The 12,422-nt window shown below is 61.5% G+C and overlaps 1 protein-coding gene across 3 annotated transcripts in view; it reads left to right on the forward strand.

The window, feature by feature from the left end:
• Positions 1–12,422, forward strand: part of COL5A1 (collagen type V alpha 1 chain) — a 159,243-nt gene that overhangs the window by 67,240 nt on the left and 79,581 nt on the right. For 2 of the 3 annotated variants that reach the window (XM_082470134.1, XM_082470135.1), the window contains exons 5-11: positions 953–1,084; positions 2,287–2,424; positions 3,093–3,332; positions 4,318–4,485; positions 4,618–4,671; positions 9,235–9,276; positions 9,468–9,530. In XM_082470134.1, coding sequence (XP_082326260.1) covers positions 953–1,084; positions 2,287–2,424; positions 3,093–3,332; positions 4,318–4,485; positions 4,618–4,671; positions 9,235–9,276; positions 9,468–9,530 — 837 coding nt within the window. The remainder of the gene's footprint in view (positions 1–952; positions 1,085–2,286; positions 2,425–3,092; positions 3,333–4,317; positions 4,486–4,617; positions 4,672–9,234; positions 9,277–9,467; positions 9,531–12,422) is intronic. The other variant, XM_082470136.1, reaches the window with a different exon arrangement.

The following is a 12,422-nucleotide window of genomic DNA, read 5'->3' on the forward strand; positions in this document are numbered from 1 at the left end:
GCGGCTTCCTTGCCCGGGCCTGTGGTTCTGATGTGTACAGGTGGGCACCGTGTCCTTGCGCCACCCGTGGCCCTGCCCTTCGGGAGTGGTGCGTGCCTTTTGCTGGATCGTGGCGGAGCAGAGGCTCAGGGGCAGGGGCGGCCTCAGGCTTCTGGCCAGAAAGGGGCAGTGGGGCTGGTGGAGGAATCGGTGAAAATCTGATGAATACACCGTCTGATGGGGTCTTATCCGTGGGGCACAGGGCAAGCCCAAGGTGTTAGGAAAGGTGTGGGCACCACTAGGCAGTGGTTTCTGGGCCATGGGTGCATCTGCCATGTGTGATGCAGTAGCTTGCACTTAGTAGGTGCTCAATAATGGCTATTGAATGAGTGGATGGGTGGATGGAGAGAAGGATGGATGGATCGATGGGTAGGTGAATGGATGGATGGGTGGATGGATGGATGATTGGGTGGATAGGTGTATGGATGGGTGGATAGGTGGATGGCTGGGTGGATGGGTGGTTGGATGGGTGGGTGATGGGTGGATGGCTGGCTGCCTGGCTGGATGGGTGGGTGGATGGCTGGGTGGACGGGTGGCTGGGTGGATGGATGGATCGATGGGCAGATGGATGGGTGGATAGGTGTATGGATGGGTGGATAGGTGTATGGATGGGTGGATGGGTGGGTGGATGGGTGGGTGATGATGGATGGATGGCTGGCTGGCTGCCTGGCTGGATGGGTGGGTGGATGGCTGGGTGGACGGGTGGACGGCTGGGTGGACGGATGGATGGAAGGATGGATGGATGGATCAGTAATGCGTGGGTGGCCAGGTCGCTTGAATGGCTCTTGGAGGTGGCAGCTTCCCCAGAGGAGGTCTGGCCCTGAGGACAAGCTCTCAGGCGTCAGGCAGTTCTCCTGGGTCCCCACGTGGGTGCCGTCTGTGCTGCCTGTTCAGGGCTTTCGTCCTTTTCCAGGGAGACATCCAGCAGCTGCTCTTCGTCTCGGACCACCGGGCAGCTTACGATTACTGCGAGCACTACAGCCCTGACTGTGACACTGCGGTCCCCGACAAGCCCCAGTCTCAGGACCCCAATCCAGATGAATATGTGAGTCCTGGTGGGAGCCGCGGACAGACCGTCTGGGGCTGGTGGGCGTGGAGGGACACAGAAGCTGTGGGACTCCCGTCTTAAGTAAACCCACTGGCTGAGACTATATTTGATCCCCGGGGCAAGGTGGACTCCTGACTCACTTTACGAAGGGTTCTGTGCTCCCAAAGCAATTGAGTCAAAAAGGATGTTGGTAAAGAATCTTTCACACAAGTTTCTGGGTGAAGAGAGCCATGCGCCCTCTGGATCAACACCTGGGTGTGGTACTGTGAGCGGAAACGCCACAGGTGCCCCTGGCGGGCTGTCTGGAGCTTGCCAGGTAGGAGGGGCTCAGGGCTGTCGGAGCAGAATGATGGTCCTCTGACCCCTAGGGCGGCAGCGACTCTGAGGGGCAGCCTCGGCCCGAGAGTTTCAGGAGCATGTCCAATGCCTCTGTCCTCTGACCGTGACCCGTGTGTCTGTGGGTCAACCCTTCCCATCCACCCGCCCTCACGCCCCAGCAGTACCTCGGTTAATTTGATTTGCAATTCTTTGTACCCTTTCCAAATGAAAATCCTCTCCCAGCCCCTGCGCAGATTGGACTCCTGTTTCTTTTAAGTAAAATTCAATCTTGCTCTTTTTCTCTGAGCTTCCCTTCTTTCACGAGCAGTCAGAAGAGAAGGAGGGGGGTGGCCCATGAAGCTGTGGGGTCCGGGGCTAGGCACGTCTTTCACACCCCGAGAACAGGGTGGGCGGTGCTCCCAGCTGGGTTCCTGCAGCCGAGGCCTCCTGGCCACGCCTCCCCCTCCCGATGCCCGATACAGAAATGGGTCTGAGGGTGAGACCATCTCTGTCGCTGTGAAGTCCCTCCCGTGAGGCCTGGGCCTTCGGTGAAGGTCGGGAAGGGCCCTTGGTTTGGCTGGTTGTCCTGGCCCTCGGGTGCCAAAGGCTCAGAACATTTGGACCTCTTAGGGCTCATGTCTCCTTGAAGGCCACCGGGGGTCCCCGTTTCCTCCCCTGGACTCCTCGTGGGGCTGGCTCTGCTCCCCCAGGGGATGGAGGGGGAGGAGTCCTTTCAGGGCCCACGGGGCTGGTGCCTGGAGCTGGGCACGGCTTTTTGGGGTCCGATCTTCCCCGTTGAGCCCACGAGGGAGGGAGATGGCAGGCTGGCATCTCGGGGTGGGGGGCCCATGCCCTCCTCACGTGGCCCTGTTTGCTCTCAGTACCCGGAAGGAGAGGGTGAAGGAGACGCCTATTACTACGAGTACCCCTACTACGAGGACACGGACGACGCGGGCAAGGAGCCCACCCCCACCAAGACACCCGTGGAAGCTGCTCGAGAGACCACGGAGGTGGCCGAGGTCTGGCCGGGTGGCTGCTGGGCCCTGGAGGCCGTGGTTGGCGGGGGGGAGGGGGGGGCCGTGGCGAGCATGGGGGCCGTTTGGAGATGCGTGGAGAGCAGGGCCGGTGGGCGGGAGCTTGGCAGGGAAATGGGGGACCAGGGACCGTATGTGCTTTGTCCTCACGGGGAGTGTGGGGCAGAGGGCTTTCCGTGGTGCGGGGGACACCCCTGTGATGGAATCCAGTCCCCTCCCCAACGGGTGACCGAGACACTGGCCCGTATGGCTCTAAGAGTCTGGAATGTTCTCTTACTTTTTTTTGTTTTGGTCGCCATGTGGCTTGCGGGATCTTAGTTCCCCAACCAGGGACTGAACCCAGGCCCTCGGCAGTGAGAACGCGGAGTCCTGACCACTGGACCGCCAGGGAATTCCCTGTTCTCTTACTTTTTAAAAGAAATTTGAGATATAGTTCAGTCTGTCCGAGCGCGTGATTGCGGGGTTTCGTCGTGCATAGCACTCCCCCGGGCTGGGCGGTCGCCCCCGTTCCGAGGGGGCCCCGGTGCCCCGATCCACAGGGGCCGGTTGGCCGATGCGTCAGCCTCCCTCTCACGCCGCAGAGGAGACCCCTGACCCGGTCCTCGCTGCGCCGGCCGCCCCCCTAACCCTGCGTGTCTCTGCCCGGCTCCCAGGAGCTGACCCAGCCCCCCACGGAAGCCCCTCCGGTGCCCGACACCAGCGAGGGGGCCGGGAAGGAGGAGGACCCCGGCATCAGTGACTACGACTACGTGCCCAGCGAGGACTACTACACCCCACCCCCTTACGAGGACCTCAACTACGGCGAAGGCATCGAGAACCCTGACGAGAACCCCGACCGGGGCGCCCGGGCCGAAGTTCCCACCAGCACCGTCCTCACCGCCAATGCCTCTAACGTAATTGCCTCCCCGGCGAGTGGGCTTGGTCCGGGGGAGGGGGCCGGACCCCGGGCTCTTCCTTCTCTACTCCTCACCTTGCTGTCCTGGGGCAGCTGCCCTCCCCCCCTGCCCACCACACCTGGCCCTGCAGCCCTTTGCAGCCAGGCCGTTTTAAATGATCGCCGAGGATGCCCGCTGAGTTTTCAGTCACCGACTTGCTGGGTGGATCTCAGCGTTGTCAGTTTTTCATCGGCAAAATGGGTGGAATGAGCCCCGCCCTCCAGGTCTCTTGGGGTTCGGTGGACATGGAAGAGGACGTGCGTGTTTACAGGCACTGTTCCTGTCTGTGGCCCGGGTGGGGACAGGCCAGACAGGTACATGAGCTGGGGGTCTGGACAAGCAGGCCAGACGTGAGGCCGGGTAGGACCATGGGCTTTCCCATCACCAGACCGGACTTGAAATCTCTGCCAGTGACCTTGGAAAGTGATATCCCCTGTCTCAAAATCAGTGATCTCATTTACAACCTGGCACCAGTGTTGCCCGCCTCTTGGGGTTGTTGCCACGTCTTCAGATTGGAGAGGAGTTGAGCTCAGCCCATAGGGAATGCTTAAAAACAACCATCATGTGATGCTGAATTCTTGACGGCCACAGAGCAGACACACGGGGTTCTGATGGGTCCAGACCCCTCTGGCAACGGGCATGGGATTAGGGGCATGTTACCCCGAGACCCTGGGCCTGGCGGCCCCAGTTTCCCCAAGTACACGGTGCAGCCTGGTGCCGTGTGCCCATCCTTCTGCAGCCCTGATTTGCCACGGGGTCTTGGGGGCTTTGGGGTGAGTTTCCCGATTGTGAGAGGGAGACGATGACTCCCAACAAGTGAAACCCCAGGCTACCCGTGTTCTGTGACCTCGGATGCCACGGTGCTTGGAGTCCCAGGGCTGGGGGCCTGTGCGTGTCCGTTACTTGGCTTCCTCTGGGTGACCCCTGCCGCCTTCCCTCTCAGCCGGATCCGCCTCCGGAGGAGGGGATGGACGACTTGGAGGGAGAGTTCACAGAAGAAACCATCAAGAACCTGGATGAGAACTACTACGACCCTTACTACGACCCCACCGTCTCCCCGTCGGAGATCGGGCCGGGCATGCCCGCCAACCAGGACACCATCTACGAAGGGGTGAGTGGCTAGGGAGGGTGCCTCCCCGGGCCCTTGCGGGGGGACCCCTGCTTCATCAGCCGGATGGATTTGGTGTAATCTGTACCTTCTTCCTGTTCTCCCTCTCCTCCCTCTGCATCTTATAAACCCCAGATCGGACCACGGGGCGAGAAAGGTCAAAAGGGAGAACCTGCCATCATCGAACCAGTAAGACACGTTCTTATTGTCTCCCCGAAACCGGCGGGGTGGTGGGTCGAAGCTTGGGGCACGTGGCGGGTTAGGTAGGACGTGGCTGGACCTGCGGGACCCCTGCGCCTCTATGCCTGGGGCTACCACGAGGAGCTACGTGACCTCATGGATGCCACACGCTGCTTCGAAAAGCGCCTGGGCAGGGGTAAGGTTCTGGACCTCGAATGAGTTTGTGGCTACCTGGGATTCGAATGGGCCAGGACCCTTTGTGCCACACGCTTAAGATCCGGGCACATCACAGTGTGTCGATTTCTCCTTGATAAAAAGACTCGGCTTCTGGGAAGGAGGGAGCTCCCCTGGAGGGCAGAGGGGCTTAGCAGGCTGAGTGTGGACCAGGAGCGGCTGGTCTGAGGCAGGGAGCGTTAGCCACGGACCCAGCTCTCCGCGCGGGCCGTGCAGCCATGTGGCTGCAGCTGGTGAAACAGGGAAGCCTGGTCGTCAGCCACGCCGAGGGGATTTAATAAAACAGCTCTGCACTGAAGCTCCCACTGAGTGAGACCGCACCGTGCCAGGCTGGGGGCGAGTTAAACAAAATGACTGTTGAGAACGTCTTAACCTTGGGATCATAGGCAAGAGGTCCCACGTGCACCTCGTGGGTCGGTGGGTGTTGGCGGGGGCCCCACTCTGTGTTGGCGTGTCCTCTGCCCTCAGGGAGCCGTGCCTGGCCGGGAGCACCAGGGTCCACCCTGTGGCCTTTGGGCTGCCGAGGTCCAGGCCCTGAGCCGAGGCGGGCGAGGTGCCAGGTGATCAGCCAGGTGGGGGAGGAGTGCCCTGCAGCTGCACGTGGTGGGCATGGCATCACGGGCTGGGAAGCAGCTCTAAGAGTGGGGAGGGGCTGGCTGCCAAGGTCCACCCCTGCCACATCCTCCAAGAGCCAGAGGGAGGAGACCAGCGTCCTGCACTCGACGGGTCATGAGGCTGGGCCAGGTTCCAGCTTTCTCTACTGCCAGGACTTGGTTGCCCGACCTGGAGGCTCCAGGGCGCTTCTGGTCTTGGGGCTTCTGGGACGGAGAACTGAGGTGACCCCCATCCTCCCGTGGGACTGGGAAGGTTCTTCTGGAACCTCATCCACCTTAGAGGCACCTGAAGCCCGTGGCTGGGGCATCAGGATGGGGACACTAGATGACTGTCCTGCTCTGTGCTCCCTGCCCCACCCCCCAGGCCTGTCCCAGGGATGGGCGCATCCGCTCCCACTGGGCTGTGGCCACTGGGCACACACATCCTGCTCTCGGGCTGAGAACATTCCTTTTCTGGTGCTCTCCAAGGGTCCACGGGAGTCAGGGCTTGTCTGGGGCCGAAAGATGGGGATGCAGAGGAAGTGGGCAGAGGGGCCGAAGGGAGACACCAGCACCAGGTGGTCCCTTGCTCGGCGACATGTAAAATCCTCACACCACGTCCAGACTCAGGGAGGAAGGCGACCGTCGGGGAAGAGCAGTGCGGCCAGTGGTGCCACCTCAAGACACGGGGCTGCCGGGAACCTGCTCCAGTCCTTGAGGGGCTGTGTCAGAAGGTGGACCACACCCCGCGTGACTTCCCTGTGGTCCAGCTGTGTGCAGACCACAGTCCAGATGGCCTTGGTCCCCGGTGGACTTGCCGCTGCCTCGGGTGCCTTCCGTGGTGTCCCCATCGCTTGGTGAAAGGGGCATCTTGCCTGGGAAGAGTGGAACCCTCGGGCAGGCAGGGGCCAGGCTCTGTGGAGCCCTGGGTTTGGTCCTGGCTCTGGGACGGCCTGGCCGGCACCTCGGTCAGGACGAGCTTCCTGTTCACACGTCCCCCAGACCAGGCTGCCCCTGTGTGAGAGCCGTAGCATCCCAGGTCCAGGTGGAGGGGGGTGAGAGTGGATGAGGTGTCCCGTTGCCAGGCTCCACCAGGCTCCAGCGGCGAGGGTGGGCTGGGGGAGCAGGCTGAGAAAATAGAAGTGGTCCAGCACAAATAGCATGTCTCCAGAAAGTGCATTTCATCTTTGTTCGGGGAGAAGTGAGACATCTGGATGCAGTTAGGGAAGGATGCCCTCCCCTCTGGCCCCAGCGTTCGCTCCCGCCCAGCCCCCAGCCTGTTTGGGGTGTCCGAGGGGCTGAGGCCGGTCTCCCTGGAGACATCATGGAAACCGTTGGAATTTCTCAACCTGGAGCTTCACCAGATGTCCTCAGAGCCTTAGCTCCCTATAAACAGATGGCCGAGTCCTGGATGACCGCCGACGTGGTCTTGCCTCGGCCGCGCAGGCGTCACGGCCCGTGAAGGCCAACCTCTCCCCAGCCTGCCCCGGCGACCTCCTCCTGGGGAGCGTGGCTCAGTGTGCCTGGGGCTCTGGGAACCGGCTCCTTCTCTTTCCATCCATCCATCCCAGGGACACAGGGGCTATTTCCCACTCAGACCTGGTACCCTGTGTCATGGGTCAGCAACACCAGTGGCTCCTTGACAGGACAGGAGTCCCTCAGCCGAGCGGATTCAGGTCAACAGATCTGGTGCTCCTGGCTGCCCTGGGACCTCAGGGACCAGGCATCTCCAGATTCAACGTCCTGTATCATCTGGTAAAGGCCCGCAACAGGCATGTCTGCCTTCCACTGTGGCTTAAGGAAGGTTTTCTTGGTCTGTGCTATGTAGCCGATGAATGGGCCCCCGTTAAGGATTGTTGCGAGTTCTCAGCTGAGGCTGAGACCTTCCACCCTGGTGGGGTGTGGAGCGGGGCCAGTGAAGGAAGGCCATGGCTTCCCATGTCTTGGGAGCACTTCTCGTTGGGGTGGTGGCCAGGGGTCCATCCCTTCACTGTACCTGGGAAAGCTCCGGCACCCCTCCACTGGGCTCATCCATCCAGCAGCCTCCGGCCCTTCCCGGGCCGACCTGGAATGATCCTCCCGTGAGAGCCCACCCACCATGGCCCCCACTCCCTGAGAGCAGCGGTCGTGTGTCCGGGAAGACAGCTGCAGTCCTGCAGGGTCCACGGCAGCCAGGGGTTTCTCTCTTAACCCTCGCTCAGTTCTGATTCTCCTCAGCTGCCTTTGTCAGAGGAGGAAACAGGAGAGTGGGACCGATGAGGTCATTTGGATGAACTCTCTGTGCGCATCTCGTGTACACACGTCTCCCTGAGTGCACATCTGTGTTAACACCGGGTGCATCCTCCCAGCGACTGGGCAGCCCCGGTGGGGAGGGTGAGGGGCTTGGAGGGGACCTGCAGCCCCTGGCCTGGGTGCCCCGCACTGGGGGGTGTCCGACACCTGTGCTGACCTGGTGCCTGTCCTGGGCACACCCTCTTACTCCTAGGAGGCAATTCCGGGTTTCACAAGAGGACTGTTCACTTTCAAAGAAAAGCCCAGGGCACAGCAGCATTGAGAAGCAGCCCGAGCCTGCTGTGTTCCGGGGAAACAGGAGGCAGGTCTGCCACTGGGGGCCAAGTGTGTCCAGCCCTCTCACCGCTGTCTCGGCCGTCACAGGAATTCACTGGGAGGAGGGGTCCACGGCAGCCAGGCGCCCCGCGTGAGGCTGAAGCCTGCCCAGCCGGGCCGGACAGAACCCACTGGGTCCCAGGACCCCCAGAAACGATCCACCACGGTGTTCTCAGCATGCAGACCCTTGCAGGGGCCAGAGGTCCTTCCCTCCCTGGAAGGCCACGCGTTGCCTCTGACCCCCGAAGTGGGCATGGAACACAGAGGACACTGGGGCCTGCCTGACCTTGGTGTTGACCGGACAGGCGTAGAGAGGAGGCCCGCGCTGGGAAGGTGGCTGAAGCCGAGGCCCGAGAGCCGGAGCCCCCGGGCCGGGAGCTCTGTCTGCAGGGACCTGAAGCCTGCTCTCCCCTCCGCTGCCCATGCCGACTCCAGGGCCCAGGCTGACAGGGGGCAGGAGGCCTTGTCCTCATCTGGGGGGAAAGACGGTGAGGCCTGGGGGCCAGAGGCAGCGTGGACCTCGGCTCCGCCGGGTGAGGGGCTAGAAGAGGAGGGCAGCTGAGTGTCCAGGGGACTTGGCTGTGTTTCCCATGTGGAGGGAGGAGGGGGTGGAGACCCCAGCGTGGCTTGTCTGAGCAGTTGGTCCTAAAGGTTCTCTAGGTGGGGACCTCAGCCTGCGGCGCCCTTTCCTCTTGTCCCCCCTGAATCCACCGGGTGGTCGTCTCTCCACCCTCACTGGGCCCTGGTCCTGGGGTCCACTGCTCCCTCAGGCCGCCATCACCAGGGCCTGCCTGGGCACTGCCCCCTGGGCACAGGAGGGCCAGAGGCGTGGCCGGGGAGTCCTGGGACCCCTCACTCCTCTGGAAGCTGTTCTTGAGGGAAGCCTGTTGGTTGCTGTCTGGCTTGTGGCTCCCCTGGAGACGCTCAAAGGACGGTCACCGTGGCCCCCATTCCAGAGGCTGGGGACCCCTCCCAGGACGGAGGGTGCAGACCCAGAGGCCGAGACTGTGGTCCTCTGGTCCACCCAGCATGGAGGGCTTCCTCAGGGCGGGGGTCTGCTAGGGGCCGGGCCCACTCGGGGTCTGGGGATGGAGGGAAGGGGTCCTGGGGTCTCAGACGCTCTCCCTGTCTCTTCCAGGGCATGCTCCTGGAGGGGCCGCCCGGCCCCGAAGGCCCCGCGGTGAGTTTCCCATTTTATTTCCCATGACTGTGGGAGGCGCTCGGGGGTGGAGGGAGACCCCTTAAAGCTCCCAGATGGAAAAGAGGGGTAAACGCCCTGGGACCGGCACTTTCTCGAACCCTCTCCTGGCCAGGCGGGAACCTCCCTGTGGCTGCATCTTTAACTCTGCCTGATTTTGTTTCTAATTCTAGGGTCTCCCAGGACCTCCAGGAACGATGGGTCCCACTGGCCAAGTGGGTGACCCTGGAGAAAGGGTAAGGGCGGCTCAGTCCCCTCGGATCACGGGCTCTGTGGCCTCGTCCGGGCGTCCTCCCTGCTCGGGGAGCAGCCTTGACCTCACCTGTGTGGGTGACCGCAGTACACTGACGTCCTTCCCCAAATTGCCCTGCCCCCCGCATCTCACGCCACCCCTTAGTGCGTCCACTCTCTTCAGATGTTTAGGGGGCCGACTGTTGCCTGGCCCTGAGCTGGAGGCAGGAGACCCCTGCAAAAGTGAGCCTCAGCCTGGCTCTGGGTCCCCCGGCGGGTTCCAGGGGCCAGCTCACGGTGGCGGCCCTGCATTAGGGTAGCAGTAACAACAGCTGCAGTGGCCAAAGAGCTCTGGTGCTGCCTGGGCATCCCACAGGATCCGAATTATCCTCCCTCAATACGAGAACTTCATTGGCCTTAAGACCCCCTCGCTCCAGCTTCCTTGTTGGAAATCTAGCAACAGACACAGAAAACTTGCTCTGGGTCAGAGAGACCATCTTGGGGTCACCCTAGCCAAAGGGACCATCCTGGGGTCACCCTGACCAAAGGGACACATCCTGGGGTCGCCCTGGTCAAAGGGACCATCCTGGGGTCTCCCTGGGCAAAGGGACCATCTGGGGGTCACACTGGTCAAAGGGACCATCCCCGGATCGCCCTGGGTGGCTGCCGGAGAGATGCAGGCTGATCCCAGTTCGCGGCAATTTCGTTCCGACTCCTAGTGGGCGTTTGGGGGTACTGCAGCCCTGTGGCTTCTCGTCCAGCTTGACTTTCTTTTCTTTTTGTTTTTCCTGCTGGTCTAATGAATATCGATGTGAGCACAGTCAGACTGAGAGCTATAATTGGGTGTAGTTGTAGGTGAGAGACACTGGGGCCGTGTGTGCATCCTAACAGACCTTTATCCCCAACGCCTGGCACACTGCCCAGAGCAAAGACCTCACAGTTTTGGGGTGGACAGTGCCTGGGTCTGGTCCTGAGGAAAGGCGGCTGGGGTCTGCTTCCAGGGGGTGTTTGGCTGTCAGGTGCTGGGGGCTTTGGGGTGATGATCGGGGTGATGTGAGGTGATGCCCGCAGACAAAGCAGGCGGCCGCGTGACCTCTGAGGGCAGCCGGATCAGACTGGCACCAAACAGGATTCTCCGCCATGTTGCTTCCCTGTGGCCAGTGGCTTTGGGGGCAGAGTAGGTGGGCCTTGCTCCGTGGCTGGCCTGTGACATGCTTGGCCTTCCCATACTTCCCATGCCGCTCCTGCCTCTGCCACAGTTGAAATTCCAGACAAGCAAGTGAGGGGCCCGTCCTCTGCCCACCCCTGAACCCACACCAGTCGAGCTCTGCCCCAGGGGCTGCAGTCTCTAACCCAGCTCACTCCAAAGGTCTGGGAGGGGTTGGGGGGGTGACAGCCGTGTCCCCCCACAGAGCCGTCCTCAGATGGACCCAGGGGTGTGACTGAGTCCAGATGTCAGTGAGAGAGGCCGGCCGGCCATAGCACACATCTTCTCTCTTAGACGTAGGGAAGGTCGCCCCCTTTCCTGTGGGGGTGCCTCCCTCCTTGCAGAATTGGGATGCACTTGATACCCTCGGGGCCAGAGAGCAGCAGGGTCAATGACCCTATATCATGTCCACGCAGCCTGGTAATGACGCTGCCATGGGCACAGCTTCTCCAGCCCCTTCTCCCGGTTGTTGAGACCTCAGCCTCTCCCCCCCACCTCTTTAGGTTTCAAGGGTTGGGCATCCTTTCGGGATTTTGCTTGAGGGTCTTTTCTGTCCTTTAAAAGGCTTGTAAGAACCCCCGTTATTACACGCACGGAAAGCGTGGTTCACAGGTGCCTGCATTGCTCCCCAGGGCCAGCTGGGACGATGCCCAGCTATGTCACCACCTAACCCCCCCCCCGGCTGGCTGGATTTACACTCGGGGCCAGGGGAACGGACACAGGCTGGGTCCCTGCAACTTGGCTGAGAGGCAGAGTCTCTCATAGGAAGCTTTTAGCTTCGCAGAGGCCGTGGTGAGTGACCGCCGATGCCCACAAGGCAAGGTTGTCCGACCATCTCCTGCCTTCTGGGGGCAGGACAGGCGGCTCCGCCTTCCAGTACCCCTGTGTGCCCAGGACATCTTTTATGGGACCATCCAACCTGGGACACCTGGTTACTCACCTGTTCCACACAGCCAGGTATCTCTGTGATGTCCTGGCCACAAGCCACAGTGACACGGGCCTTCCCTGGGTGTGTTGGGGCCATGTCCTCTCTCTGACCTGGTCGTCCCCCCTCCGGTGCTATCAATGAGGCATCACTAGGATTGAGCCGGGGCCACCTGAGTCGTCTTGTTAACCTGTTGAACCCCCTAGAGGCCAGAAAGACCCTTTTTCATATTAGGGAGCACATGGGGGGGACCTTTTGAGCTGGGACAAGGCTGAAAGTATCGATAGAAACACCTCAGTGCCTCTCTCCAGGCCTGTCGGGCTTCCCGGGCTCAGAAGACCTCAGTGAGCTCCGCTGGGACTTCCTGGCCTCCTCCTGCTGTAGGGCCAGCTGAGGCTCCTGGTGGGGTGGGAGCGTGCATGGTGCCAGCTTCCCCCAGGGCTCTGGCCCCGGCCGCAGGTGTAGCCAGATGTAGTAGATCTGTAGTTTTCGATCTAGAGCAGGAGCTGACCCCTAAGAACTTCTCTGGCCTCTCGCAAGCTGTAATTGCACAGGAGCTGGCCTGAAAAGAAAAACCCACTGATATTGAGGATCTGAGGATTGGTGCGTGTTCCTCTCCTTTTCTGGGTCTTTCTAAGAGCAGAAGCAAAAATATCTCAGCATAAAGACTCCCCTGGTCTTTGCAGCTCCCTCCCCGACCCTGCTGCTTTTATTATGAGAAGCAGCTCGGCTTTGCAGCTGGTGCTGAGCCCCGGGCTCCTGGGT

Source organism: Balaenoptera physalus, assembly GCF_965194825.1.
Source record: "Balaenoptera physalus genome assembly, chromosome: 7".
In the NCBI taxonomy this organism is placed as follows: Eukaryota; Metazoa; Chordata; class Mammalia; order Artiodactyla; family Balaenopteridae; genus Balaenoptera; species Balaenoptera physalus.